Here is a 26,269-nt window from a genome sequence, read left to right as displayed (position 1 = left end):
GAGCAGAGCTCCGAGCGGTACTGGAAGGGGAGGGGGCAAGACGAAGCGAGCTCAGGCGAGAGAGGCAGGGGGAGACTCCGACTCGGCAGCAATGAGGGAGAAGCCGTTTAGTCACCTCTCTCTCTGTGCCTTCACAATGACGATCACATTCACCGATTGCTTCTGACGGCGTTTAGCGAGGGAGTCGGGAGGCAGGCGGCACAGTTCACCTTTTATCCTGAGGAGTGACTGCTCCCCCTTCCTTCCAGTTCCCCAGACCGAGCCCTACTTTTGGGCGCTGAGAGCGTCTGTCCTTGCCAGGTAAGGCATCGCTGCGAGCCGGCAAGACGGGGCTCTCTGGGCTGACTGGGAGGGAGGGGAGAACTTTGCATGCATTTCCCCTAAGCCTGTTGCTTTTGCTCCCAAATCTCTCCGATGGACTGGGGGAGTGAACGTTTTGCAGAAAGTTTTATTGTGTGATGTGATTGCAAAGGGAAAGGAATATGTGACTGTCGGAGGGTATCGAAGCTTTGGCTGGCAGATTTGGCTTGCACGCAAATCTGTCTTTGCTGTCTGAGCCCGACCCAGCAAGGACAGGCGAGGAGAGAACAAACGGTCGCAAGGCTCTTCCCTCCCATTAGCAGAGTCTCCTCAGGAAACTCACAGTGTGTTTACCAGTCCTATTTTAAATCATCCCTGTCTGCTTCTAGAAAGGGAAACACTATGAGATTTCTGTTTTGTTTCTGCTTTCATGAGACTACGAAGAGACATTTATTGAGTACGGCATTGCCGCTGGGAGCTAATGTGGTAAGAAGCCATCGTTTATTTCTTGACCCTTTAGATGAATAGAAACAACGGCGTTCTCTGAAGTTTCCCCCGCTCAGCTTCACGGAGCAGCCCGTGCCTGTCGGGTTTTTGCTTGAACCCGGGGATGAAACCCTGGTGCCCGCAAAGCGGCTGTGGTGCAGACAGGGAGGGACTCGGATGGGGTTGGGGGTCCTGGGCGGGGGCCAGCGGGCTCGTGCCACAGCCTTTTCTGTCAGATTTCCTCACACCGATTCACTGTCGTCGAGATTGTCTGAAGAAAACAGATTCTCTTCTCTGTAGATGCTGACTTCTTAAAATCAGAAGGAGGCAAATTCTTTTATTTCATGTACCAAGTTTTCTAAATGTCCTTAGCAGGGTACTGATCTTTTGTTAACTAGTTCCTTCCAAATTACATGTAGAAATTACAGTAATTAAAATTAGAAATGTGTGTCTAGCTAAATATATACTTGTTAGAGTTAAAGTGGGTCTGTTTGCTATGCGAGCTGAAGAGACTCCATCGGCTGTACAGAATATTTTGAGCCCGGCCAATTGCTTTCCAGCCTAAAAAGACTGCTTAGCAGTTCCCAAAACCCAGGCTACAGAAAAGGAGGATTCTTTCCAAATTCTGTAGATAAACTAGTTAGTTCAGATTTTTTTTTTTTACTTGGCTTAGTTTGTGCAGCTCTGAATTCCAAATCCGGTCCTGTCTCAGTTTTCTGTCTCCCACTTTGGGGAGGGATGGAGTTCCAAGGACTCGCAGACAGGAAAAAGCAAAACCTCTGCAATACAGGATTTTATAGCTTTTCTCCCTCTCCGTCCTTCAGACAATTTATAGCTGACAAAGACTCACTTTTCCTGTATTTTGAGGATCAAATGTGATAGATTTAATGCAGCTTTGAAAATTAAGCTGTGCACTAAGTTTTCTTAACCAGCTGCATCCCTTGGTGACAGAGAGATGGGAACTAAATGTCCACAGCAGATTCCCCCTCTCTTTCCCTTTTGTTTTTATCTCCTGCCCATCTCATAGCAGGGATATTTATAGCTTCCCCACATATACTGCCAGCATGGAAGGACCCATTTTATCTTTAAAAATTGATTTTAAAGTGTGTAAGTCACTTATGAGTTACCAGTGCTTTATTAGAACAATTATGCGTGAAGTATTTATAGTGCCTCGCGGCTAATGTAGGTAACCTGGAATTTACCACCAAAGTTATACAAGTACAGAAGAGATTTCTAACGGTTCCCCTGAGAAATCAGGGGAGATGAGGATCCAGTGTACTGTAGCTGGTCAGGCTGCTGTGCGTCGGCAATCAGTCCTGGTCGGACGACTCGGGGTGGTGTCGCTAATTGAAATTAAAAAGCGGAGAAGATTGTTTACCAGCAGGGAAAACAGGACCAGGATGCGTTGGCTTGGTCTCCTGTTTATTTGCCTGCGTCTCTTTGGTGATTAATGGATGAAATGGTTCTCATTTTGCTGCCTCCCGTTTTGCAGTCCTATTCTTAAGGCAGTGTTTGGTAGAATTAAAAGAACCACGGCTGCTGGTGTAAGGAATCTGCTGCCGGAGCCCACCGGGCCCCTGGAGATGGCCTTTCAGCTGAAGACTGGGGCATCTTTTCAAAGTCATGCGGAGAAAGTTTGCAGGGCTGCGCTCAGCCTCTCCCCGCACAGACGAAAGAGCCTGGTCTCCAGGGCTGTCAGTCTGGCACTATTAACGCAATAAATTCCCTCTTCAGGGAGAGAGAAAAAGTAGTGCATAGTAATATTGAACAATCCTTTACAGGAAAAGATTGTGGAAGTTTGCTCCAGTGCTGTGTATATAAGCAAAGCGTCTCCTTGGGATAAGCATCGCTGTGGATTATTACACGTTCCGTAATTACAAAACGTCTTCCAGCAGCAGTAAGATGCTTGCACGAGGGATTTCAATTGTCCTTTAGATTGTAAAATTGCATCGAAAGATACGCCACATTAAGGTGATGAATGTTAATGCGCCCTGAAGAGGAAGAGCGTTTCTGGGAGCAGTTTAGTCATTTTCACCACAGATTGATGCCATCATTTTTTATTCAGTATTTTGATGGCCTGTTGAAATCAATAATGCTGCAGCCGTGCTGGCTGGAATGGCAGCTTTCATATAATTACAAAACTTCAGAGTAAAACTGCCTAGCAGGATACCGTGTAGAGGATATAATTAAGCTTTGAGGGCCTGAGTCAGTGGAATCAATGGAATTTCCATTGATAAATCAACTTTCGATAGGGCCCCTAATGCATCTTATATGATAATGGCACCTTTCTCCAGATAATTTTATGGTAGAGTTAGAAAAACATTAGGGCAGTGGAAGTAAATACAAGTTAAACCAAAAGTTAAATGTTGTAAGAACTCTGACCAAAGATCAGAAAGAAAAAGAAAATTCACAGCTAGATCAGAACCACAATAACTACGCTAACCTCAAGAGAATGTTGGCTTGCAGTGGCTGAGGGTCTGGACCACTTGGGACATTTTTCATTTAAAAATCAAGAGCGCAGTGAACATATTTCATTTCAGCCTGATAGTCCTTGAGTTCTTCGGCTGAAGGACCTCTGCCTCTGTTAGCTAGGAAACAATCCTGGTATCTTCCTGCTGGAGGAAAGCCGTCCCACTTCGGGGGCTTCCATCATTCTGATGTTCTGGGTACTCAGCTGGTGCCTTAGTCCGTCAGCTTTCACACCTGGGATCCAAGCTGACTGTTGCTCAGGTTTTCTGAGCAATGCTTCCCTGAACGTCAGAATTGTCCTCTGATGCGGCGGAGGAATGCAATGTTTCACGGGAGTAAACCCATCTCTGAATGAGAGAGACCAGCGAAAAACTGCTGCTGAGGCCAGGTCTGTAACTAAAGGTGGAAGAAAACTAATGAAAACCAGAGATTTTCTGTTTCTTTCCACTGCAAATGTTCTCAGTGCAAGACTCATTACATATTGAACTTTTTACAGACCGGAAGCCCAGCTCAGTCCAGCCGTGGCTTTTCACGGCATGCAGTGTCGCTGGGAGAGCGGCAGGCTGATCTCGCGGAGTTCCCAGCTCTTTCTTGACAGCTGTGGTTAAACTGATGAGCATGAGGCTCACACCTGGGGAATTACGGATTCGTCTTGTTTGTAAGGAAGCAAATATAAATTAGTGTGTTTATGCTACTTTTAAAATGCTTTTAATGAGGAATCATTTGCTATTCAGAATTCCAATCTATAATAATGCCATCACCCCGCGGAGCCGATTGTCACGTGCCTTGTTAAGCACCATTCTTCCCATGGGAGGCGAGGGCAAGCCAGTGGCTCTAAATTCTTGTGTGCGCACGGGTGTCTGACTCTCTGACACAATGGGGCAGGACACCGCGCTTGACTGTGTGTTGTGTTTGTATTTTGTTCTCTATTTTAGATGGAACTGATCTGACTTCCAGCAGGTCGCCGGAGCAGCCTAACTGTCTTCTCCAGTAACAAGGCCTGGGGTCATCATGGCAGCAGGAGTAGCAGCGTGGTTGCCCTTTGCCAGGGCAGCCGCCATAGGATGGATGCCGGTGGCCAACTGTCCCATGCCACTGGCTCCCACGGAGAAAAACAAGAGGCAGGATGAGCTGATCATTCTCAATGTGAGCGGCAGGCGTTTCCAGACCTGGAGGACTACACTGGAGAGATACCCGGACACTCTCCTGGGCAGCACCGAGAAGGAGTTCTTCTTCAACGAAGACACTAAGGAGTACTTCTTTGACCGGGATCCTGAGGTCTTTAGGTGCATCTTAAATTTTTATAGAACTGGCAAGCTGCACTATCCCAGGTACGAGTGCATCTCTGCTTATGACGAAGAGCTTGCCTTCTATGGGATCCTCCCTGAAATCATTGGGGACTGCTGCTACGAAGAGTACAAAGACAGAAAGCGGGAAAACGCGGAGCGGCTGATGGATGACAATGACTCAGAAAACAACCAAGAAGGGTCCATGCCATCCCTGAGCTTCCGGCAGACGATGTGGCGAGCCTTCGAGAACCCCCACACCAGCACCTTAGCCTTAGTCTTTTACTATGTCACTGGTTTCTTTATTGCTGTCTCTGTGATCACTAATGTCGTGGAAACCGTCCCTTGTGGCACGGTGCCTGGAAACAAGGAGCTTCCATGTGGGGAAAGATACGCCGTGGCTTTCTTTTGCTTGGACACGGCTTGCGTGATGATTTTCACGGTTGAGTATCTGTTGAGACTCTTTGCGGCCCCAAGCCGCTACAGATTCATTAGAAGTGTGATGAGCATCATTGACGTGGTGGCCATCATGCCGTACTACATTGGCTTGGTGATGACCAACAATGAGGATGTCAGCGGAGCCTTTGTGACACTAAGGGTTTTTAGGGTTTTCAGGATTTTCAAGTTCTCTCGCCATTCCCAAGGCTTAAGAATCTTGGGCTACACTTTGAAGAGCTGTGCCTCCGAGCTTGGCTTTCTCCTCTTTTCCCTCACTATGGCAATCATCATCTTTGCAACTGTGATGTTTTATGCAGAGAAAGGGTCCTCGGCAAGCAAATTCACCAGTATTCCTGCTTCCTTTTGGTACACTATTGTAACCATGACAACACTGGGGTGAGTATTACTTTTTCTTTCGCTAAGCAGCAGGCAAGCATGTACTGGGAGCTTGACTTCAGTCACTCCTGAGCGTTTTCCTGGGTGCATGTTTGAAAAGGGGCTCGAAGTGTTAAGGGCTTGACTGTTCTTTGCCTTACAACTTCTGCCATTTGTGCTTACGTAAAGTTGTATAAAACAGAAAAAGCACTTACACCCACTTGACAAATGCTTGGCGCAATGGTAAATGAGTGCGGGAGGCGCACGGCTGTGGAGTAGCAGGTCCCGTTTCACGCCCCTTCTGCGGGAGAGGAACGTTAACACGAGTGCAAAGGAGCTGGCAGCTACAGCTCATGTTCTTTTCAGACGTTCGTTCGAGCCGTAGATTTTACACAAGGTCGCTGATGTCTATGTTGTCTCTTTTTGCGATGTTGGTCGTTGTTTCTCCACTTGACATGTGGGGAGCTATAGTTTTGCTGAATTCAAATGGATATTGTGGGCCGCCGTACTGAAAATACTCCGTGATCTGCGGGATATGGTCTGTTTTTCACTTAATTGAGCAGGAAACAGGCTTCTTGTCTGTGTTTAGTTGTGAGTTTGGAGAGTACTATGAGCATGCTGTAGCAGTTGCAGTAGAATTTCAAACATTCCCGTGGACAGGTACAAAGATGATGATATCAAAGCGAGGGGAATGTAGCCTGGAGGGCACTTTTCCCCCTTATATTTCATTTCTGTCCTACAGATGTTTCTACTGAGATTATAGATTTGAGCTTCTGTTGCTCTGAAGTAAAACCTTTGTAAGCAGAATGGCCAAACCCTCACCCCGATGGGGTTACGTAAAGGAAAGCGGGCGTCACAGGCTGCTGCTTCAGGCAGCCACGAAGTTGTGATTGACTGCAATCTCTTCATTCCACACATCAGAGCAGCATCCTGAGTTTACAGCTCGTGCACAGAGAGTTGTCCCACTGGAGAGTTCACACAGTTTAATATTCAGATGTAGACAATTCTCGTTCTTGTAGTATGGTGACCACTTTTTCTCTAAACTGCTTTTGATTTTAAACCCTTCTCTGTGGCTATTATACATGAACCAGCTCACAGTAGCACTTTTAAATTATTAAAATCATAATTCAGCTGTCAGAAAGGCGCAGGATCTGGGCATATGACAACTGCAAGTCTGAATTTCTTCATTAAATGAAAATGTAGAACCTGTTTGTCATAGTCACCGAAAGATCTCTTTTTCCTCCTTTTCTGACATCTAAGCAAAGTTTGCCCGTTGGTGTGGCAGAAGCTAAGGTCCTTACCCTGGGAAAGAACTCAGTGCTTACTTAGAAACCAAAGCCGGGCTTTAGATCCCAGCACTCCCCCAGCCTGCGGTTCAGCTTTCCATACTCTGACTGGTCCATACTGGTTGGTTCCCACCCTCCTGTCCCCGCCATGGTATCTGAGCAGCTTCAGAGGGGCACCTGTCCTGGGTGCCTGTTCGTGCGTCCTCTCCGCAAAGGGGAGATGCCGGAGAACGCAGTTCCGTTTTCTGGTTTCGGTTTAATAGCGATTGCACCTGCCTGTCTGTCTGCGCACATTCACACGTACGCTGTTACATCTTTGTGACAAGGAAGCTGGGGTCAAAGCAACGCTCGGTGTTGCCTGGGAACAAATCTTTGTGAAATAAACGCAGAGCGTGCTGTGGGGCAAGCCAGCCTCCGTTCCCCTCGCTGCGGGGACTTGGTCCCGTTCTCTTCCCCTTCCCGAACGCATGGGTAGGCAAACCAGAGTGCTCCTGAGGACTTTAAAGTGTTCTCAATCTGTTGAAATCACAGAAATTATAGATGAATGAGTGCGTTTAACGAGTTGACAAGAATTTTAAAAATTAGATGCTTAAACACGGCTTTGGAAGAGTTTGTTGGAGAGGGACCTACAAAGTGCTGTCGAAGGCTTAAAGCTTACACTGCTAGTATCACTGATTTGGGGGGTTTGTTGCAGGATTTTAATTAAAATAGGGGTGTCTATCAGTAGTCTATCAGCTAAGTTTGGCGTCGTATCGCAGATTTACAAGAAAGCTTGGTAACAGCAGACCCCGCAGAGCGCCTGTGCTCACCGGCAGCACCGTCTGCCTACGACCGCGCTCGGCAGGAACCTGGCGCTTCCTTACCCAGGCTCCCAACGCCAAGCCCTCTCCCTGCTCCGCCCAAACCTGGGCTAGGAAGAGAAGTTGTTACTGTGAGCCATGAAAGCCTAACTCCTGCCGGAGCGGCCTGGCAGAGCCCTGGCCGGACCCCCTCGCAGGGGCACTTTTCGGAGCCGGTCAGGCCAGTGCGGGGTCCCGGCTGCAGGGGTGTGGGGGCACTGGTGGAGCGAGGCACCGGTGGTGCCAGCACCAGCCGTCCCACCACAGCTCAACATCACGGCGCAGAAACTCCTGAACTCTGGAAACTAAACTTTTGGTGCCAGGTCATTTCCACCTTCTGACTCCCACCACGTGCTGCGCATGTTACCATCCCCTGGCCCCTTCATTTCCCCGTAAACCTTTCCCTTTTGACAAACTGGCATTTTCGTACAACATTTCCTGTACATCTCTTTTTAGAAGTCATTTCAGTATGTTTGGAAGGATCTCGTTACTAACGAGAGTGCTGGCAATTCCTGTTGCACGGACGTTGCCAACAACGCGGCCAAATCTCCAACGAGCTCCTGAGTACCCAGCCTTTGCCCGGTTAGTGGGTGCCAGTCCGCTGCTTGCACTCCAGCAACGCTCACAGCTTTTATGGATACCTTAGATATTTTCTGTTATTTGCCTTTAAACATTCAGCCCGCATTTAAAACCAGAAATTGTAAAGCACGATGGCTTTAACTCAAACCTACATGCATATGTATGTGGTTTTTGCTTTGAACACCCAAACGTTTAAATCCAGATAAGTGAACGTTTCCCTGACCCTGGAGTTCCACCGTTCCTTGGGACTGAGTGCTTTGTAAAAGTGATGTGGAACGTGCAGGATAACTTTTCCATGTTATTAAGACATCTAAAAATTAGCTCTAGTTATATAAAAGGGAAAGTTTGCGCACAACAACCAAACAAGGCGTTAGGAAACCATTAACTCCATACTGCGCGTCAGCGGCGGTTATTCCAGATTCCTGAGTATCTTCAGGATACAACTGAATTTCCAGATCGACCCATAAATGAAAAGCAATAAAAACACACTTCTTCTTGAAGGTGAAACACTGCATAAAATAGAATAAGAGCTGCTTTTGGTGGTGTCAGGATGCAAAGCAGTTTTGAGAAGCCCGGGATGCCTTGCAAGCTCCTTGGGTGGTTAACAACCCGAGGAGACAGGTAGCACAGCTTCCCTGGCATGGGAAACAAAGCAAAGGAATTGAATTACACTGACCCTGCGTCTCTGATCCTGAGCTCTGCTCATCAGCCCTGGTTTAACAGAGGCTGTTTTTAATTTAGCATGATTTAAATTTTGCTCAGGAGGTTTTATAATGAAAGCATTATTCTTGGGTGCATCTTAAATCAATCTGAATTACTGAAACAACTATTCAAAATTAATTCAAAATCAGCTATCCAATTCATGCAGAAACATTTTTCTCAAGAGGCCAACAGCTCATCCCCATCTTCTCTCTTGCCCTTGCCTAAAACACCAGTACAATCAATACCAGCTTTACCAGCACCCTTTTTTCTTTTCTGCGGGAGGTGGTGCCCCCCAGGACCCCCCCAGTGCTGCCGAAAGCAGCGGGGGAGCGCGGTGCATTCGCGTCCCTCTCCAGGATTTTAGCTAACTTGAGACGCAGAGGCCACCAGTTTCACATCTGTATGTAGGGACAGTTTAATTATCGTAAATTTCGTTTCCTCATTGCCAGCGCGTTGGTTTGATTTAGTTTTAAATAGCGTTTGGTTGTGGATGAGCGGCTCGTGTTCCTCCGCCCGGCAGCGCGCGTCACGAGCACGGCTGCGGCACGCGACCTCTCTCACCACCGAACCCCACACCGTTTTTGCCCAGAGTGCCTATTTTTCTAAGCTTTTTATCGCTGTTTTCATTCCACCTGACAGCAGCAGTATGTTTCAGACTCCAGGCAGTGTCCGCAGCCTGCGGTGTCAGCGGTTGTGAAACCCTAGGAGCCGCATCCACCTGCGCCGTGCCGGGGCGCGGAGAGGCCGACAGGACTCCGCGGGGCATCGCGGCGGGGCTGCCGCCCGCCCCGGCCCGGGGGATGCCGGACACGAATGCCAGCCCTGAACGCCGGCGCCTGCAGCGGGTGGTCGCAGCGTCAGGGTGGCGCGGCCGGAGCAGAGGAGGGCAGAACACCTGCAGTACGTCCCGGAGGGAGCCGGCACCGAGACCATTGGGCCTTGGAGTCAAGACACCAGCAGTGCCGCAGGCTGAGGAACAGAGGTTGCTGACAGATTTTGGGATATTATGGGTGATTTTCTTGTGCCCAGGGAAGGCTGAGCTCCCACAGCTCACCGCCCCGGGCTGGTCCCAGGAGAATCTACCTCCTGTCTGACTGGCTCCCTTGTGTTTGCAAGAACAACACGGTTCCGAGATCGCTGTCCCCCTTCCAGATTCGGCTGCCCTGGTCACTGGCTTTGCAAGCAGCACATCAGTGCACCTGGACAACACGGTCCTACCCACGTAATTCATGTCAGGAGCCAGGCTAACGCTAGGAGTCCATAAAACAGATGTGCTGGCCTGGTTATGCCAACAGCCTGACCTGCAGCAAGAGCTGGAATTCCTTAGTTTGTCTGCGCTGGGTGCTTAGAGAGCAGGGATCTGGGGGCAGGGGTCTCGGCGGGTTTCCCTGGGTTCAAGCTGCTGCCCCGGGGTTCTGCAAAGCGTGGAGTGGGAGAGACCCGATCAGCCCCCCTGAACAAAACATCGTTCTTCGTTTTGGTATTTCTGGGGCTTTACTTTTGTCGGTGTTCAGTCGCGGACCGGGAACGGGATGACGTTTACGCAGCGGCATCGCCCGCGGGTGCTTGCCGCCGGACTGCCGGCAGCTGGACCGGTGCGAGCTCACCGAGCACCAAGCAGGGTTCTGCCAACGCCGCCAGCTACTGCGCGAGCAGAGGTCTCTGCGCCGTTAGTTCCCCAACGCAGAGCCTGGAAACCGTTTGAGATGATAGTAACCTTCATTCACCCTCCTTCACGCAAACTAAGAGGAGTTTGCAAAGCAAGGAAAATAATAAATCATCTCTGGAGCGCTGCCATTCCCGGCTCCTCCGGAAAGATTGCTGTTTGGCCCGGTAATCATATTGCGCGTGTCAGTACTTCAGTAACTGCCATTACCCTGAATCAGAAAAATTGCTTTAATAGAAACACTACTTTGCATATTTAACATCATCGAAGGGGAGATGGATGAGATGGGGGATATTTCCTCTGTGAAGCAAGGCACTAAAATCTCATCACTCTCGCCATTTCCCACTCAGTCAACAATTCCCACAGCCGCAGCCCCAGGAACTGCCTGGATTTAATACACAGAGTGCGATCAGACGGTGAACTGGTGGGGCTACACCAAGAGGCCATTTTCCTGAGCCTTCCTTCTCTGGGCTCCAGCAGCACCTCACACAAAACGTGTATCAATTTTCTTTCCTAATGCATTCACAGATACTGCGTGCGAAATGTCTTTGTATCGGAAACTACAGACGGAGCCTTTCCCCCTCACTATGTTGATGTAAATCTGAGGCAAGCATCTCATTTTTGAGCTCTCTGTGTGCACCAGAACCCCAGAAGTATTGAAATGCCTTCATTCGTTCCCACAGCAAGTGCAATTCAGTGGATTTTTCTCTCTCTTAAAAAAGAAAAAGTATTTCTCTCTCCTTAGGCTTTTTGTGGCCTTGGGTATTTACAATGATTGCACGTCTGTGCAAACGCACCGTTTTTAACGTGCAAGACAAAATAACTTTCCTTTAAGCTAAACTTGTGTGAGGATGATTTTGAATAAGGCCACGTCATGGTACTAGCTAAAATTATAACGTGACTGCTAAATTTACCAATGGAAACCTTGCCAGAGATGCATCTATAGCAACTGATTTACAATTTTTTTTCCAAGCTCCTTTTTTTTTTTTCCCCCCTTTCTTTCCAGCCTGCATCACAGTAAGTGCCTGAGGAATTCAGATTAGAGATAACATTGTATTTTCACTGGAGATGAAGGGAAGTGATTGGCTTGCTGACTGGGTCTGAGCTATTTTTGGTCTCATAAAATGATAATTTCATAACAGCACTGACCCAGTAACAGCAATTAGTTTACAGAGATCAGCTCAAAATAAGGGACAGAGTAGCCACGGTCAGTTGTAAAGTGGGGAAAGGGGAAGTGAAGTTAAAGGCCCTGCAACAAATTAGCCAAAACTAATTATGCCTCTTAGTCGATCCCATACAGTTGGTTTTCAGGGTGAATTGTGGAGCAGAGGGGAGTTTCTGAGCGACCCGCGGCCGGGGGTCAGTCCCCTCCCTCGCTCCTTACAGGGGACATCTGTGCGTCACACCCCTACCCCGACCTCCCTACCTGCTGCAGATTTACCATGGGGCACCTGAAAAATGAAATTAAGCTCCTGCCTGGCTTTACTACTAGGAAAAAAAATAAATCTGAGGCATTTTAATGGCAATTTCGTAAGGGATCTGTGCATCCTGGGTGGCTGAAGCCAGCACATGGGAGTGCCTGTGAGCACCGCCAGCGTCCCAGGCACTGCAGTGGGACCACCTCATGGAAAACAAAGAAAAAGCTACAGAAAGTCTAGGATAAACAGAGAAACTCCGTGTTAGCCAGCATTCTTCCCTCCACCCATCACACTTAGAGCTGACTGCCATCTCGGGTACCGCGGCACCCTCTGAGAGCGGTGACAGCACGGTGTCCGTGGGAGCCCTGTACCCCCGGCACCGAACGCCACCCGCGCCTCCCCACCCTTCCTTCCAGTCCGTGAGGAGCACAGGGACGGAGCTGCCGCAGCGCGTTATCGGAGGACGTGGCAGGTTTATTTATTTTTAACGCCGCCAAGCCTCAGAAAGGGCGCGATGCAGACCCATCACACTCGTGAGGTGCTCCGCAATGTGCTGCTGCGCAGGACGCCGGCACTCGCAGCACCCACGGGTCACCCCCGGCTGCCCCTCACGGCTCGCCGAAGGGCGCGGGCAGCCGCAGCCGTGTCCCATGGTGAGCGTCAGGGCTCGGTAGCAGTCGAAGAAGAAAAGAGCTACAAGTAGGCCATTTATCCATCGCCCTCCCTCTCTCGCTGCTTTGACATCCAGCATAGAATTTTTTTTCTGTCAAATTCCACCACATCCACTGTGAGTTTATTAATGTTTTCCTCCCGCGCAGGCAGGCTGCTGGATGTTTTTCCTGCAGACCGGGAAGACGGGCAGGGCTGAGCGGAGCTCTGCCTTCTCCTGGACAGGCAACGCCTGCGAAACAGATTGTGCCTATTTCACTGTTTACCACTGCTACATTAGAGCACATTCAAGGGCTGTAATTCACCTCTTAAAGTTACAAGTGAGTGTGGAAGAGTTATTTTCAAATCAATATCTAACAGAATGCCATTGTTCCAACATTAAAACCTGCTGGGAAATTACTAGGAGGCATGTGGCAAGTCAAATCGCTGCCTGCCAGAGGAGGAAACAATTCATTGCTCCTTTAGAAGGTGCAAGTCTGTACCGGCTTTTCCTTCTGGTTTGCAGCCTTAGAAATGATGCTGGAGCATCTGGCTCTTTCTTTCTCTCTTTCTTTAGTGATTTCACTCTTTTGTTCCTGCTCTCCATTGTGGATTTCTCTTGACTTTCTGCACGGGGCCGTGAGGGGTTTGGGTCTGGGGACGGGGCTGTGATGGCATTGTCACTGCTGCGGCTGCTCTTGATGGAGAGTGGCACTGCGTAGGAATTATCTCTCACCTATAAAAGCATCTGCAGCAACAAAGACACCGACATGGGCAGCCACTCAAAGCCATTTTCCGAGTTCAGGTTCAGGAGAGGCGTTGAGCGGATCGCCTAGGGAAGCCTGCTGCTTTAATCTTGGCCTGCCATCTGCGGCAAAATTAAAACACAGATCAGCTTTAGCTTTTTGCCTTCAGGACTTTGCAAAATTTGGCTGATGTACATCCCCAGAAAGCCCTTGAGAAGGATGGCTCGCTTCTGAAGAGAGCAGTCCTGCGCAACCAGGCTGGGGCCCCGAAAGCCGGGCTTAAACAGAGATGCAGAAGTCTCAGCACAACCGTGCTGCGCGGTCTCCTAATAACAAGGGCAAATAATTCAAGCGATAACTCTTACGCGTATGGAGGGCAGCGGCCGGCGTTGCTGAACGCGCACCACGTAGGGGTCTGCTGAACGCTGCTGCGGCAGCACGGCAGAAACGACGCCGCGGACCCACAAACCTCGCCCAGCCCGGTGAAGCTGCTGGCTTCACTTTTAATCAAACAGCACATCCTCACGTTGTGACGCACCCTTCGCTTTTCATTCCGGGTAATTATTTTTCACGCACTTATTGCTTTATTCCTTCTGTACGTGGGACTGCCCTTTGCCATCTAAAAGACACAAACTGCTGCTGCTTTTCTCATCTCGCCTGTAGGTACAGGGTTTCACATCAGATGTGAAAACAGCAGATGATAAAATCTTGAGTCACTTTCAGCCTTTTAATATTTAAATGCACAGCCTCGAGATAACAAGATTTCACCCCACAAGCAGACAGCCCCTTTATTTCTTCTCTGTACTGAGGAAAATAACTTCTTACTCTTATTGAATTCTGCTTATTTTCTCACCTGTTTGCCGCAATCCTCACTTCCATGTCTGTATGCTCTATGTGCACTTTTGGGGTGTCGTTTGGAGACAGCATCTTATCAACACCACACGCGTCTCTATATCTGTATGACGCAGAGCACAAGGGAGCCATCCTCCTTAAATATTAATTACAGTCACTATAAGAACAAAAATAGCATCTTATTTTTCAATTGGAAAGGATAATGCAAGCCAGCTATTCTTGCAACCTAATGCTTGGCAGGAGTAAGCTGCCTTCTAAAGGAAAGCAAAAACAAGAGACAGCTGCTCTGGGCTGCTTTCTCCTAGGGTCCATCCACATCAGTGTCTTAGCTTGGATCAGGAACGCTCTTTGAAAGCAGACTCCATAGTCCTGTCCTTGCTGCTGTTTGGCTCGCAGGGCAAAGAGGTTTCAGAGCAAGCAAACCACATTCCTCTGGATGAAATACGACTGGAAATGGCACTCCAGGAACGCACCTAATGTGCTCTCACTGCTAATGGGCGTTCAGTCCAAGGACCAGACTAGGACTGGTCTAAAATTACTCCTTCCCGAGATGTGTACAGCAGGGATGCCTGGTCCTCTGCATCTTGGCTCCTGCCGAGCTGCCCTACCTGCTAATGCATATACAAACTGATTCTTTCCCTGCAATTGATTTCAGAACTCATTCTCAATTATGATCCTGGTTTAGTGTCTTTTGAGGTTTACCTAGGTTCTCGGCCTTTTGTCGTCAATATTAAACGGAGAAGATCTCCAGTTCCTTCTTCCTGCCTCTCCACCAGAGGGAAGACAGGAGCAGGCTGCTGTGGCTCTAACAGACTGACACCTCCGTTACCCCACTGCACGGGAGCCTTTTTCTAGTAATCAGCGTCTGAAAGGAGTGGAAACAGGACTTAAATTTACCACTTTGAACATGAATCAATGAAGCATTATTGCCAACACACATCCTTCATTGTCACACATCTCAGTTGTGCTGTCGGTTCAGGGAGATTTAAACCCTGTCTCCCCCCAGCTTTGCACCTGTGAGATACCCATCTCATCGAGCTCCCGCGCTGATCCCTGCACAATTAACCGAAACGCGAAATCCCTAGCTTCTGCCGGGCACGTGCGTGCTTTCAAACTTCCTGCAAGACCACTCGATTGTGTACAGATGGGCGATTACGGTCAGCTCACAGGAGGCAATCACAACTTTTACTTGGTGCCGCTTTCGTTTTCCTGCCTACTTACATCTGCCTAACCGTCTGTTCGTCAATCCAGGGAGCATCCATCACAGAACAGGATGAGTCCTACTGAGTCAGACACTCTGCTTCAGTTCATGAAGGGAGTTGGCATGATGTTCTAGCCTTGGCACGCTAGATGCAAAAGACTTCAACCCTCTCAGATATTTTTCTGCTACAGAGGAATAGCAGGCCAGATTAAATAATAGAAACATTCATTCAGCAAGACAGCTGCTGAATGAAAATACCCAAACCAGATGAAATTGGGTGAAAGTCATCCCTCTGGCTAAGGGTCAACACAAGTAGTAAGCTGGGCTGAAGGGATACAAGATTTTGGGCTGCAGAGGGCTAAGGAGGATGAATTGCACCACTAATGAGCTTAGTGAATAAGCTCATTACCTAACGAACTCTATTGAACAAGCTTGATTTCCAGCCTAGGTAAAGCCTTCCGAGCAGATAAAACATAGGTAAACAGCTCCGTCAGTTTACACACAGAAGACGTATCTGTAGCTCAAGAGCAAAGTCAGGGTCATTGTCAGATTCTTTCCTGGGGGTGTAGGTGTCAGGGTGAATCAGAAAAGCAACAAACAGCAGAGGCTCTTTTCCAGTTTTGACCTTTCTTTACAAATTCTGATACAAACAATGACGCACACCAACATGACTTGTTAAAACACCCACGTCCTAATAACTCTCCCTCGGCATTAACACAGGACTGTTCCAGCCTCCATAGGAGACACCGCAGAGCTGGAGGAGGTAACCTCCAGAGGTCCCTTGCGACCAGAATTATTCTATGACTCCATGAACAAGTGCTCCTGAAATGGCACATCTCTGTGGATCTCCTTCTGAAACCCCAACCTCGCTTTTGTGGCCGGGGAAGATACGTCGGGTCAGATGCCAACGTAGAGGTCTTCCCAAATGGTCCAAAGGAATTCTCACACCCACACTGTCCTGTGGACAGTTTATTACCCAGAAAGGTAGGAGTCTGTAAGGAATGGTCCATCCTGTACCCACATGCTTCTTAACATCGTTTTCAATTCTGTTGGCTTGGAAGAGAAAGGAGAAAATGAGACTTCAGAAGAGGAGAATAGATCTACAGATATTGAAAGAAAAATCTTTAAATCTTAATTTTGTCTTCCACATAGTAACCGTATTTTTTTCTCAGCCAGCCAAAGATTTTCAGCAGATACTGAAGTATTGTTTAAACTGTTAGCTCCTAGCGTTGTGCCGCTCTCGGGCACTGCCACTGTCCATCCTTTGTCTGTTAGCATCTCAGCAGAGCTGAAAAATGTTCAAGAGGAAAAGAGAAGGAAAATGTCTGAGCTTTGCAGTAAAAAATAACTGCTAATTTAGGGAGAGATCAAGATTTTGAGGAGAAAACAGGTGTTTGGTCTTTAAATGTATATATATTTAAACCTATGCATGCCTGCCTGCCTGCCCTCAAGTGCACATCACAGGGTAAACACGCGCGCAGCTCGCTCGTACGTTGCCAGCGTGTATTCACATGATTGCAGCAGGAAAGTCTGGCACCAAATGTACTGTGAACTGACAATGAATTTCAGCAGCTTTTATGATTCATGTTTGTCAAAAACAAAGGAGGCGTCTATAGCTGCCATGTTAGCCGTGTCCGGGGGGCTCCGTTCGCGGCTGCAGCCCATAAAACCCGCTCGTCAGGCGCGGCTGCGGCTACGGGCGCCCTTCCAGGGCCGCTCTATTGACGGCTTCCACAGCCCCTTGCAATTTCATCTGTGTAAATAATTTTTAATGGTTCTGCCCACTCTGATCACAGCGTGAATCGGGAGTAACTTCATTACCACCAGTGAGTCACACCGGTGAAAAACGAGTGTCACTGACAGCTAAACTGGGCTCTGTGGATTTGAATAGGTCGGGGTGCGATTTGGGAGAGATGTTATGCACTGCTTTATGGGAAAGTCATTATGGCAAGAGATGCCTTCTGGTGTCAGGTCCTCCACAGAGCCATATCTCATCCCTGTGAGGATGCCAGTGCGTTCCTGGGGCGTCCCGCGAAGAGTGGCCATTTCCAGCTCGCAGTACTACATGCTCTCGAGTTAAGGCACTAAAGAGTTTGTGTGCAGCCATTAAAAACTGCTTCCCTGGCAATTCCAAAACAGAGTGGGCAGACAGCACATCTACTACCTATAGCACTTGACTACACAATAAATTAAATCCACCCATTAAAGCATCACAAACTGAGAGAAAGGGCATTTGTCTGAACATCTGTGCATACCGAATGCTTCATCTGCAATATAAATACTTAGGATGGAAACTATTAGTGGCTAAAAGTAAGGCAGACCAGGATTTGTGAAATTTTTGCAGGAAATAAGCATAGCTAATGCACCCTGGGCTCGGGGTGGCGATTTCGGGGAGCGTCGGGGCGAACAGAGAAGTGATGCTGTCGGGTGCGGCGCGGGAAGGGAGCGGGGGTTTCTGGCCGTGCTAGCTGAGCATCTCCGGGCAGAGGCGGGCAGACAGCTCCCCTGCGCCTTGACGTGTCCCAGTTAATGGATTGCTCTGCGCTCCTTCTCAGCCTCGTCGCTGGATTGCACAGAAAGGTCTGCCTCTTTCGCTAAAGGTCGGCATCACATTTGATAGAGGATACCATAAACCATGTTGTAGAGGTAGGATGTCTTTTGTCCTGCGTTTCTGGACAATGTTTCTCCCTCACGAGCTGTCTCGGTGGCTCAGCGTAATGGGCTTCTGAAGGCCAGATATAACTGCCACGGGACAAAGTGAAGGGGTTTTCAGACAGCCATGACCATTTCCCTCATCCAGTCCTATCACCAGGGAAAGATAGAAGTGAAAGTACAACAGCATCGTTGCCTCTGTGCCAGCCCTCACTGTGACTCAGGACAAAAAGCTTCACGTGAGCAAGGCAAATTTATGATAATTTTGTGCTTCCCATAGCGACCTTCGGCAGGCGTGTGGGAAGGACCTGATGACCATTTGTCAATTAGCTGTATGAATCTCTGTGCCAGGATCCTCAAAGTCCAGTGAGACTGAGGTTCCACCTCTGGCTGTGAGGTGACAGACATCCAAAGTTTTCGTCACTGTGCTCTGCTCCTCCTGACACCCGAAAGCAGTTGCCAACCGCTGGCAACAAGCTCCAATACACTGGGTCCCCAGCTCTCTGGAATTTAATCGGGTAAACATGCACAGTCAGATATCCCTCTCATCCCACCCTTGGATCGCTGCAGTTCCAATTCTGCTGCAAGACGGGCGCTGTCTCCACCGCGCAGCTGAAGGGCCAGAGAAAGAGGTGACCTGGCAGCGGTCACGCAGGAAGGGTATCGGTAACCAGCTCTAATGGCTTACTTCCAAATGTGCAACGCAACCTAAATAAAATATCAAAGAACTATCTCCTCTCACAGATAAAAGGAGAGAATGGTGAAAAAAATCACACAGAATTTTAGATGACAGAATAAAAGATGTTCTGCAGGTCTATGTTTTCCTGCTTTGTAGGGAAAGACCGAGAATGATTTAGCAAAACGCAAACAGAAGTTGTTTCTTTCCCAGACGCTGATTTATTATTTAACACTAAAATACTATAAATAACAAATCTGCAGATCCATCTAGCCAAGAAATGTATGCATGCGTGTAAAGAAACACACAGAGATCTCACCAGCCTCTGCCAAAAGGTTGTCACTCAGCCCAGCCTGCGACGGGCTGCTTCGCTCGGCGTCAGCGGTTCGACGGTTCCCCTCCTGCCTCTCCTGTCAGGAATTTGTCACTGGCCTTTCCTCGTATTAAACTGGGCCTGTAATTTATCACTTTTAATAGATTATAGCTATTCATTTTCCCAAAGAAAAACCAGTTCATCTGTGCACCACACAGTACTTAGAATCAGAAAGGGGGATGTCTGCGTCTCCAGCACTGGGCATTCGTCAAAATCTTACCCAGGAGCCTACTAAAACGGAATAGATGTGCGTGGTGACAAGTACTGCCACGCTGCATGTAAAATGTCAAACAGCAGCAAAATCAGTCCCTTTAAGTTACAATATAATGTACATTTTTGAGCTTTTACTGTATAACCCATTTTAAAGTGCTCTTGGATACCCTGTTCTACAGTAAAATTAGATTTTTAGCAAGACCCGGGCTACAAAATATAGCCCAAATACTCAGCACAACAAAATGTAAGCACAGGAGTCAGTTTGCCATCTGAGATGCAATGCATCCCGTGGATGGTTTTCTCCACTTATCTTTTAAATGCAATTTTCTGTCCTGCTCTGCTGAAGGCCAGGTTAAATCAATAAAATAAAAATAGCATTCTAATATTCATCTTGTGGCAAAAGACTAATGTCGCTTCTAGTCAGCGGCTGTGAAAGTGATGAACCAAAGCAGATTTCACGTGGACGCGCAGGTCTGTGACGGGGCCTGTGTCACCTGTCCGGGGATAAGGCGCTGAGCCCCGCTGACACCAGACCCCGACTTTTCGCGCTTCCAGACTGGTCACGCTACCTTGGCCGCGCAGAAAAATCACAACCACGTCTCCAAACACAGAATTAGTGATTCTAAGTGGCTTTGATTGCATTTTCATCCATTTCAGAAGAATTTCTTGGTTTTGCTAAGTAACGTGATCCTTGCCAAAGCAGAGCGTGCCTCCCCCTCAGCTGCACACCACACCGTGCACGCACACAGCGCAAGGCGTCTCCAACCACGGGAGAACAGCCATTTAGAAATACGGATTAATGGGGACTCTGAGGAACGTTTGTGCAGCTCTACTCAAGCCACCTGTAAGCACAGGAAAAAAAAAAAAAAAAAAAAAAAAAACCAACCAAAACCAAATCTCTAATTGATTGGACAGACTTTTCCTGTAAGATGCTTAAGCATCTGAGGAGCACGCCAGCTTTCCAGCTGACAGCGTGCCTGGGCTGAGAGGCAGGGGGAATAACAACAAACGCCACAAATCACCTACTCAGTGGGCAGAGTTCAGCCTTGGAATTTAAAAACAATCGCTCCGCCTCATCTCTCTTCATTGCGTATTTTTCCCTTGTGCGGCTCTGTCACTGGTTAGTAAACCACCACAGGGTGACTGTCGGCTTTGGGCAGTTAGGTGCCAGGCACATAACGCGGTAGTCGGAGCCCACGCCACGGGCGCTTCCACAGCACAGGAAAAACGGGTGCGTGTCCTGACCCTTCCGTGGAAACAGGGTGGGTAAAAGAAATCAGCAGAGAGAAGTCACAGGCCAGAGTGCAGTGCATGCAGTGGCTGAAAAGACAACTTACGATCTGCCATCTGCAAGTCTGAAGTCCCCCGAGCAGAGCGAGCGTACCCTTAGCACACCCTGTGTGCATCCAGCTGGGAGGAAATCAGACCGAGTCACGGGAAAAAGATTCATGGGGATTACGTGCAAGATGTGAAAAGCAATCACCCCATTATATATGACAAAACATAACCGTAAAATAAAAGACTGAAGGCCTAAATGATTGGGCATGGATGCAAAGTGATTTTTAAACGTTGCCGTTCAGACACGGTAGAAAAAACATCCCTCTTGCAAAAAAACAAGTACAGAGCGGCAGAAAACAAAACCCAGCAGAGAAGAGACAGCCCTGAGGAAAGCCGTGGCAGAAGCACAGGTCTCTCCTCTGCCTAGCCTGTCGTTTCCAAACTGTTTTCCTTTCTCAGCGTTCAAACTCTGACATCGTCGCAGAGGGGCTCAGTCTGGGCTGTTGGAGAGGGCCGCGCCCGAGGAGCTGCAGCAGCGGACGTGCGCTCGCAGCCAGAGACGCAGCAGGGCTTACGTACACTGTGCCCCTCACTGATCTCTCAAAACTACCCCATATCCGGACCTGAAAATAAAACTACTTCTTTTAGTGCACAGAGATGTCAAAACATTACTCCGTGTGCCGATACGCTCAGTGCAGGTTGGCCTGAGGCTGGCCAGCGTGAGAGAGGAGTTCCGTACCGCAGAGACGCCGCGCAGTGCTTTCCTAGCCTGCGTAAGGGCCAACGTGCAGCTGACACATCTGCATCCCGGTCTCCTTACGCATGTGAAACACGTCAAGCATCGCAAGGAATGGTAGGAAAGGAAGTCTAGCGTTTCAGAGATTAGGCTGATGAAGAGATGGTACGCAGCTGTCAATCAAAGCCCTTCTCCTTCTCACCGGGTGCCCCCGCGGTCGCACATCGCCCGCAGATCTGCCACGCCCGACAGCGGCATTGCAGGGAGGGCTCACAGAGCTCGTTGTGCCCACCGTGAATAATGGGCTTTGTCAGGAATGATCTATTCAAAAACTAGCACTGCCCAGGGCTGTCTTTCAGACACACACACTGGCCCATTAGCCGTGCTGAGGGCTGTGGTCCCACGCAGAGGGGGCCAGGTCTGCCCTAGACTTGCGGCCACGGTCCCCCGCCGGCCTGGGGACGGCGAGGAGCTGAGGGCAGGACGCGCTGCCCCAGACGCGGGTACAGGTCTGCGGGCAAAACCTGCAAGTCCCCACACTGTCATCAGCTTTCCCACAGACACGGAGAAAGGGGACACAGTAAAAGAGCATGAGTGGGGCGGCTCTTCAACGCAAGTTGCGTATTTCCTCCCCAAAAGCCTTTCCTACAGTGACGAGTATCGCACTCAGCCCTCGTTGGTCCTGTCCTTAGCGCGCGGAGCCCCTGGCAGGGGAGCAGCGTTCAGAGCCGCTGGTCTGCTGGGCCATGGAGGGACGTGCTCATGCCACTGCAAGCTTAGGGGAGCTTGCCAAGCCTAAGCAATTCTTTTTTAGGGACATAGGGAAGAAAATCGCTGCTGCCTCTCCTGTTGCTTTTTTCCATATCATGCATCCTCCCAAAATGACTTTTTTTTTTCCTCCCACCCGAGTCACACGCTGCTTTCCTCTCCCTGACCAGAGCAGTGATTTCGTGATTCTGCTCAGGGACGGTTTCAGAGAGGGGAAGCGGCAGTGCCGCAGGCGCGGTGACCCGAGCGCGAGGCTCTCACAGCCCAGCTGCCGCGGCAGTGGCAGCGCCGCCGAGCCCCTAACCCTGTGGCGGCTCTGCGGAGCAAACAGCTGCTGTCTGCGATGATCTCGGCAACGTGAGATGATTTCAGAGACTAATGTTCTCCCAGCTCACTATTGACACATGGGATGGGTAAATGAGATTTACTTTGGCATCTCATTCACTTCTCCATCCATCTTCTCTAGTACTTTTCTTTTCTCCCCTCCAGCCTGTATGCAGAAAGGTCAATCAGTTTAATTACAGATGTTAGACACATGGGTGCCATTTGCCATTGCTCTTTGCTCAGGCAACTGGGACTTTGTTGCACGCTCCTACCGCTTTTTGCCCCAGATATAATAGCAACAGGTTTCCTATGGCAGCAAAGGAACCTCCACACGTGGTCACCGGACTGATAACAAAAGAAATAAATAACTGCAGAGCAGTGAGTTTTAATGACATTCCTGCAGCTCCACCGAGACTGTCAGAGTACGCTACAAATATTTATTAAAGCTCACTGCCTTCCTAAATATACACAGACATCTCCCTTTGGCAGTTACAAAATCCAAGTCGGCAAACGACTGAACTTCTGCGCAAATCATCCAGTAAGAATTCCCCGCTCCCGCTGTGGGGCACGCATCCTCCTCAGCGGGGCGGGGGAACCTGTGCGGTCCCTCAGACCATCACCTGTACCAGGGCGGCGGTAGCACAGCAGTTTGAAGGCAGCTTTGGCCAAATTACTCTCTACTTCTTTAAAGACCCTGACTTCCACCGAGGGGGACCAGAGCGGGTCACCTCCTGCGGCCAGGCAAGCGGCGGCACTGAGGTTTTCTGCTCTTTGTTCAGAGAGTCAGTCTGGCGCTTTCCCACCGTGGTTTTCTCGCCAGTCACTGTAACATCACCCCGGAATACGATCCTGCTGACAGGGCGGGCAGTTTTGATAGCTGTCACGGGCCTGTTTGGTACTCCCACCTTCCAGACCCTTTGAAAAGCAGAGGCACAAATCCATTAAGGGCTGTAAGTGGTTCACTGAGGGCGGCGTGCTGTTTCCGTCCCTTTAGAGAAACCCACAGCATTCTACAGGGGGCAAACCAAACACACACGCACGCAAACAGACAGGAATTGCATAGTCTTCGGAAATGATTTTGTAGCATGTTCCAGGACCTCATACCGCAGTACAAACTTCACTTTGAAATAAAGGACACTTTCCGATTTTTAATCGCATCCTAACCTTTCATTAATTGGGCTTTATGCTGCGAGCAACATCACAATAATGGGTCTGCAGCCTCTGCGCAGAATGCAAATGGGCCACAATCAGGGGAGCGCGCCGGGCCCCAGCCGCCGCAGGGGCTCATCCCGCACCACAGAGACTTCTGATTATCCCGTGGCCTTTGTTTCACTGGAATTACTTTCAAAACAAGCAACATCTGAAAAGCATTCCCCTCGCAGCACAGATCTTGGCATTCGCTCATCAGAGGGCATACAACAGCTCAAGGAAGCAGTGGCTTTCGGCAGCTCTGAAAAGTCACATTTTAAATTTATTTCCATAATAATGAGTCTAGCGAACAATTTTGCCAGAAAGATTTATTTGCATACCTCACATTTATGTTTTCATGTCATTCCTGAACTTCCCGTAAGCGGATTTCACAGCTAATACAGCAGCAATCCCGAGGGCGGTAACGTTGTTTACGGCTTGGGCTGCCCGCGCCAGCCCCTGTGCCACGGCGCGCAAGGGACCCGTTCTGCGGGACACAGCACGGCCCCGTCTGCGCCCGGAGCTCGCCCGCCGGCGCACAGAACCCGCAGGATGAGACCCCGAGGCGCAGGCTCGGGGCTCGACAGAGATGCTGTCCTGGGGAGAGAAGGGAGAGCGCAGGCTGGATGGGGTCTCCCCACGAAGCACAGGGGTGGCCTCTTGCACCCACACGTCGCAAGGATTTTTACAGCCCAGAGGAACAGTTATCACAGTCTCAAAGCCAGATCTCCTCGCTCTTTTTTTTTTGCCAGGGCTTGGGCTGCTCAACCCCAGCTTGCGGAGCAAACTCTGGCTTTGTTCCTGGCCCTCTCTGCGTTCCCACGGCTCGCGCCTCGCCCCGCGCCAGCCCCTCCACGATGCCCGAAGCCGCAGCTGCGCGAGCCCCGCGCGGGGAGCGGGAAGCCCTCGGCGCAGCGCGTGTCTGCGGGAGCAGCTGGGGCGCAGGCCCTGCCTGGGGAGCCCACGCAAACCCCTCTGCTCCGCGGCACCAGGGCTGGGGCAAAACCACACCCCTGCGTGCCCGGGGCAGGCTTTACCCCCAGGTTTGAAGGCTGAAGTTCTCGAAGCCTCCAGGAGAGCCCAGCTCTCCAGGGTGATTCTGAAGCTCTCGTCCTGCGACCCCTCCCCAAAATGCAGTGCCAGGGCGGGCGAGCGCTCTGGCAGCGGCTGCGGAGAGGGGACTGCGTGGGAGCCTGCGGCACCTGAGACCTCTCCCCACGGCGGGCTGGCGGGAGATATTCCCCAGCAGAAAGTCGCTGTCTCTGGGGGATCACAGTGCCATTTGTTCTAATCCTTGTTGACATTTCATTTCACACACTATTAAATGAACCCCTTCAGAAGGACCAAACAGAAATTTGCTTTAGAAGAGAGAAAAATAACGCGTGCTTTAGGACAAAACGAGCTCATGATTCATTTTTCTGCTATCGTTAACACACATGGCGCAGAGCATCCGGCAGCCCCTAAGCAGGGCTGCTCCGCTGCACGCAGCGCCGAACCCGGTGACTATGGCAGCAGAGTTGCTAACGCAACGCCCCGCGCTTCTCTTACTGTTACTGCTGTTTTTAAACCCGTCGTAGTATTGCTAACCCAACTAATCTCTCCTTTTGTTTGTAAGTAGGTTGAAGTCCTTTCTGTAAATACCCAGTTTGGTATCTGCAATAAAACGGCACCGGGTAATGGAAGAACAAGTGTAAGGGAACTTAAAGGAATCATTTTTTATTTTTCCAATTTAGCGCTGATATATTATATCAATCACTTCTGCACTGGCTCTGTGGAGTAAGCAGATATCCTGACACATTTTATACCTTTCTTTGAGCAATATAGAATGACCTTAGGAGATGGAACAAGTTGCTAAAGGTAGCTGTGAATCTCTTTTACTGGCGAAATGGAGCAGGGATGGAGATGGAGGTCCTGGCGCAGGCAGCCTGCGCAGAAGGACAGGCGGGGACGGGGTGCTGCCGCGGGGAGCACAGCGCCCAGCTTTGGGGGTGCCGCGTTACACAGAAAAACCCACAAACTGATGTGAGCAGAGCTGGAAAGCACAGCGGTAAGAACAGCTGCTGTAAAAACACAGCTTCCTCCTGCTTTCCGTGGGCCTTAACTCCCAACGCGATACATTTATCTTCTGTGGTGATTACAGCTCAGCAGAGTCATTAATTCTGAGACTCCTCGCCAGATCACATTAAGAAACAGACTTTCGTACTTATTTAAAGAAAATAATGCCTTTTGCCTTCTAAATCTGCTTTCATAGGGGATGTAATACTGAAAAATGCTGAGAAGGGGTCCACTTGTACATGGCTAATCAACAGTTTTATGAATACTGTAAAAATACAATTTACAGGGATAAACAAAGGCCATTATTTGCAGAAATCACGTAAGGTCACAGTGGCAACGCATCAAAGCCACTTGCAGGGAGGTGTCCCACAGCACGGCCCCGAGGGCACAGGCACAGGGACGAAGCGAGCCTGTTCCCTCCCCCAGCGCCGGGGCAGAGCGAGGGGCAGGGGGACAGACACGCAGCCCCGCGCCCGAGCTGCCGGCGGGACCCTTCTTCTTCTAGCCCAGTACCTGACTCCAGCTGCCAGAAACTGCTAGAAAGCGCCGTGGGGAAAAACTCTTTTGAAACAAGGAAGAATTTTGAGGATGATGTGAACTTCTACTTTCTCAATTTTTAAACTAGAATTATGTCATATAATATCCTTAAAGATATTCCCCAGGGCCAGTCACTCGTACAGTGAATAATATCTAATCACCCATTTCTTCCCATATA

General features: G+C 49.4%; 1 protein-coding gene across 1 annotated transcript in view; it reads left to right on the top strand.

The window, feature by feature from the left end:
- Window positions 1–216: 216 nt before the first annotated feature.
- The window catches only part of KCND3 (potassium voltage-gated channel subfamily D member 3), a 114,988-nt gene continuing 88,935 nt past the window's right edge, over window positions 217–26,269 (top strand). The window contains exons 1-2 of the mRNA XM_086765821.1: window positions 217–300; window positions 4,191–5,375. Of these exons, the coding sequence (XP_086621947.1) occupies window positions 4,267–5,375 (1,109 nt within the window). The 5' untranslated portion in view covers window positions 217–300; window positions 4,191–4,266. The remainder of the gene's footprint in view (window positions 301–4,190; window positions 5,376–26,269) is intronic.

Source organism: Chlamydotis macqueenii, chromosome 23, assembly GCF_036417535.1.
Source record: "Chlamydotis macqueenii isolate bChlMac1 chromosome 23, bChlMac1.mat, whole genome shotgun sequence".
Classification (NCBI taxonomy): Eukaryota; Metazoa; Chordata; class Aves; order Otidiformes; family Otididae; genus Chlamydotis; species Chlamydotis macqueenii.
Note: the sequence above shows the minus strand (reverse complement) of the source record. Positions and strands in the feature narration are given on the sequence as shown.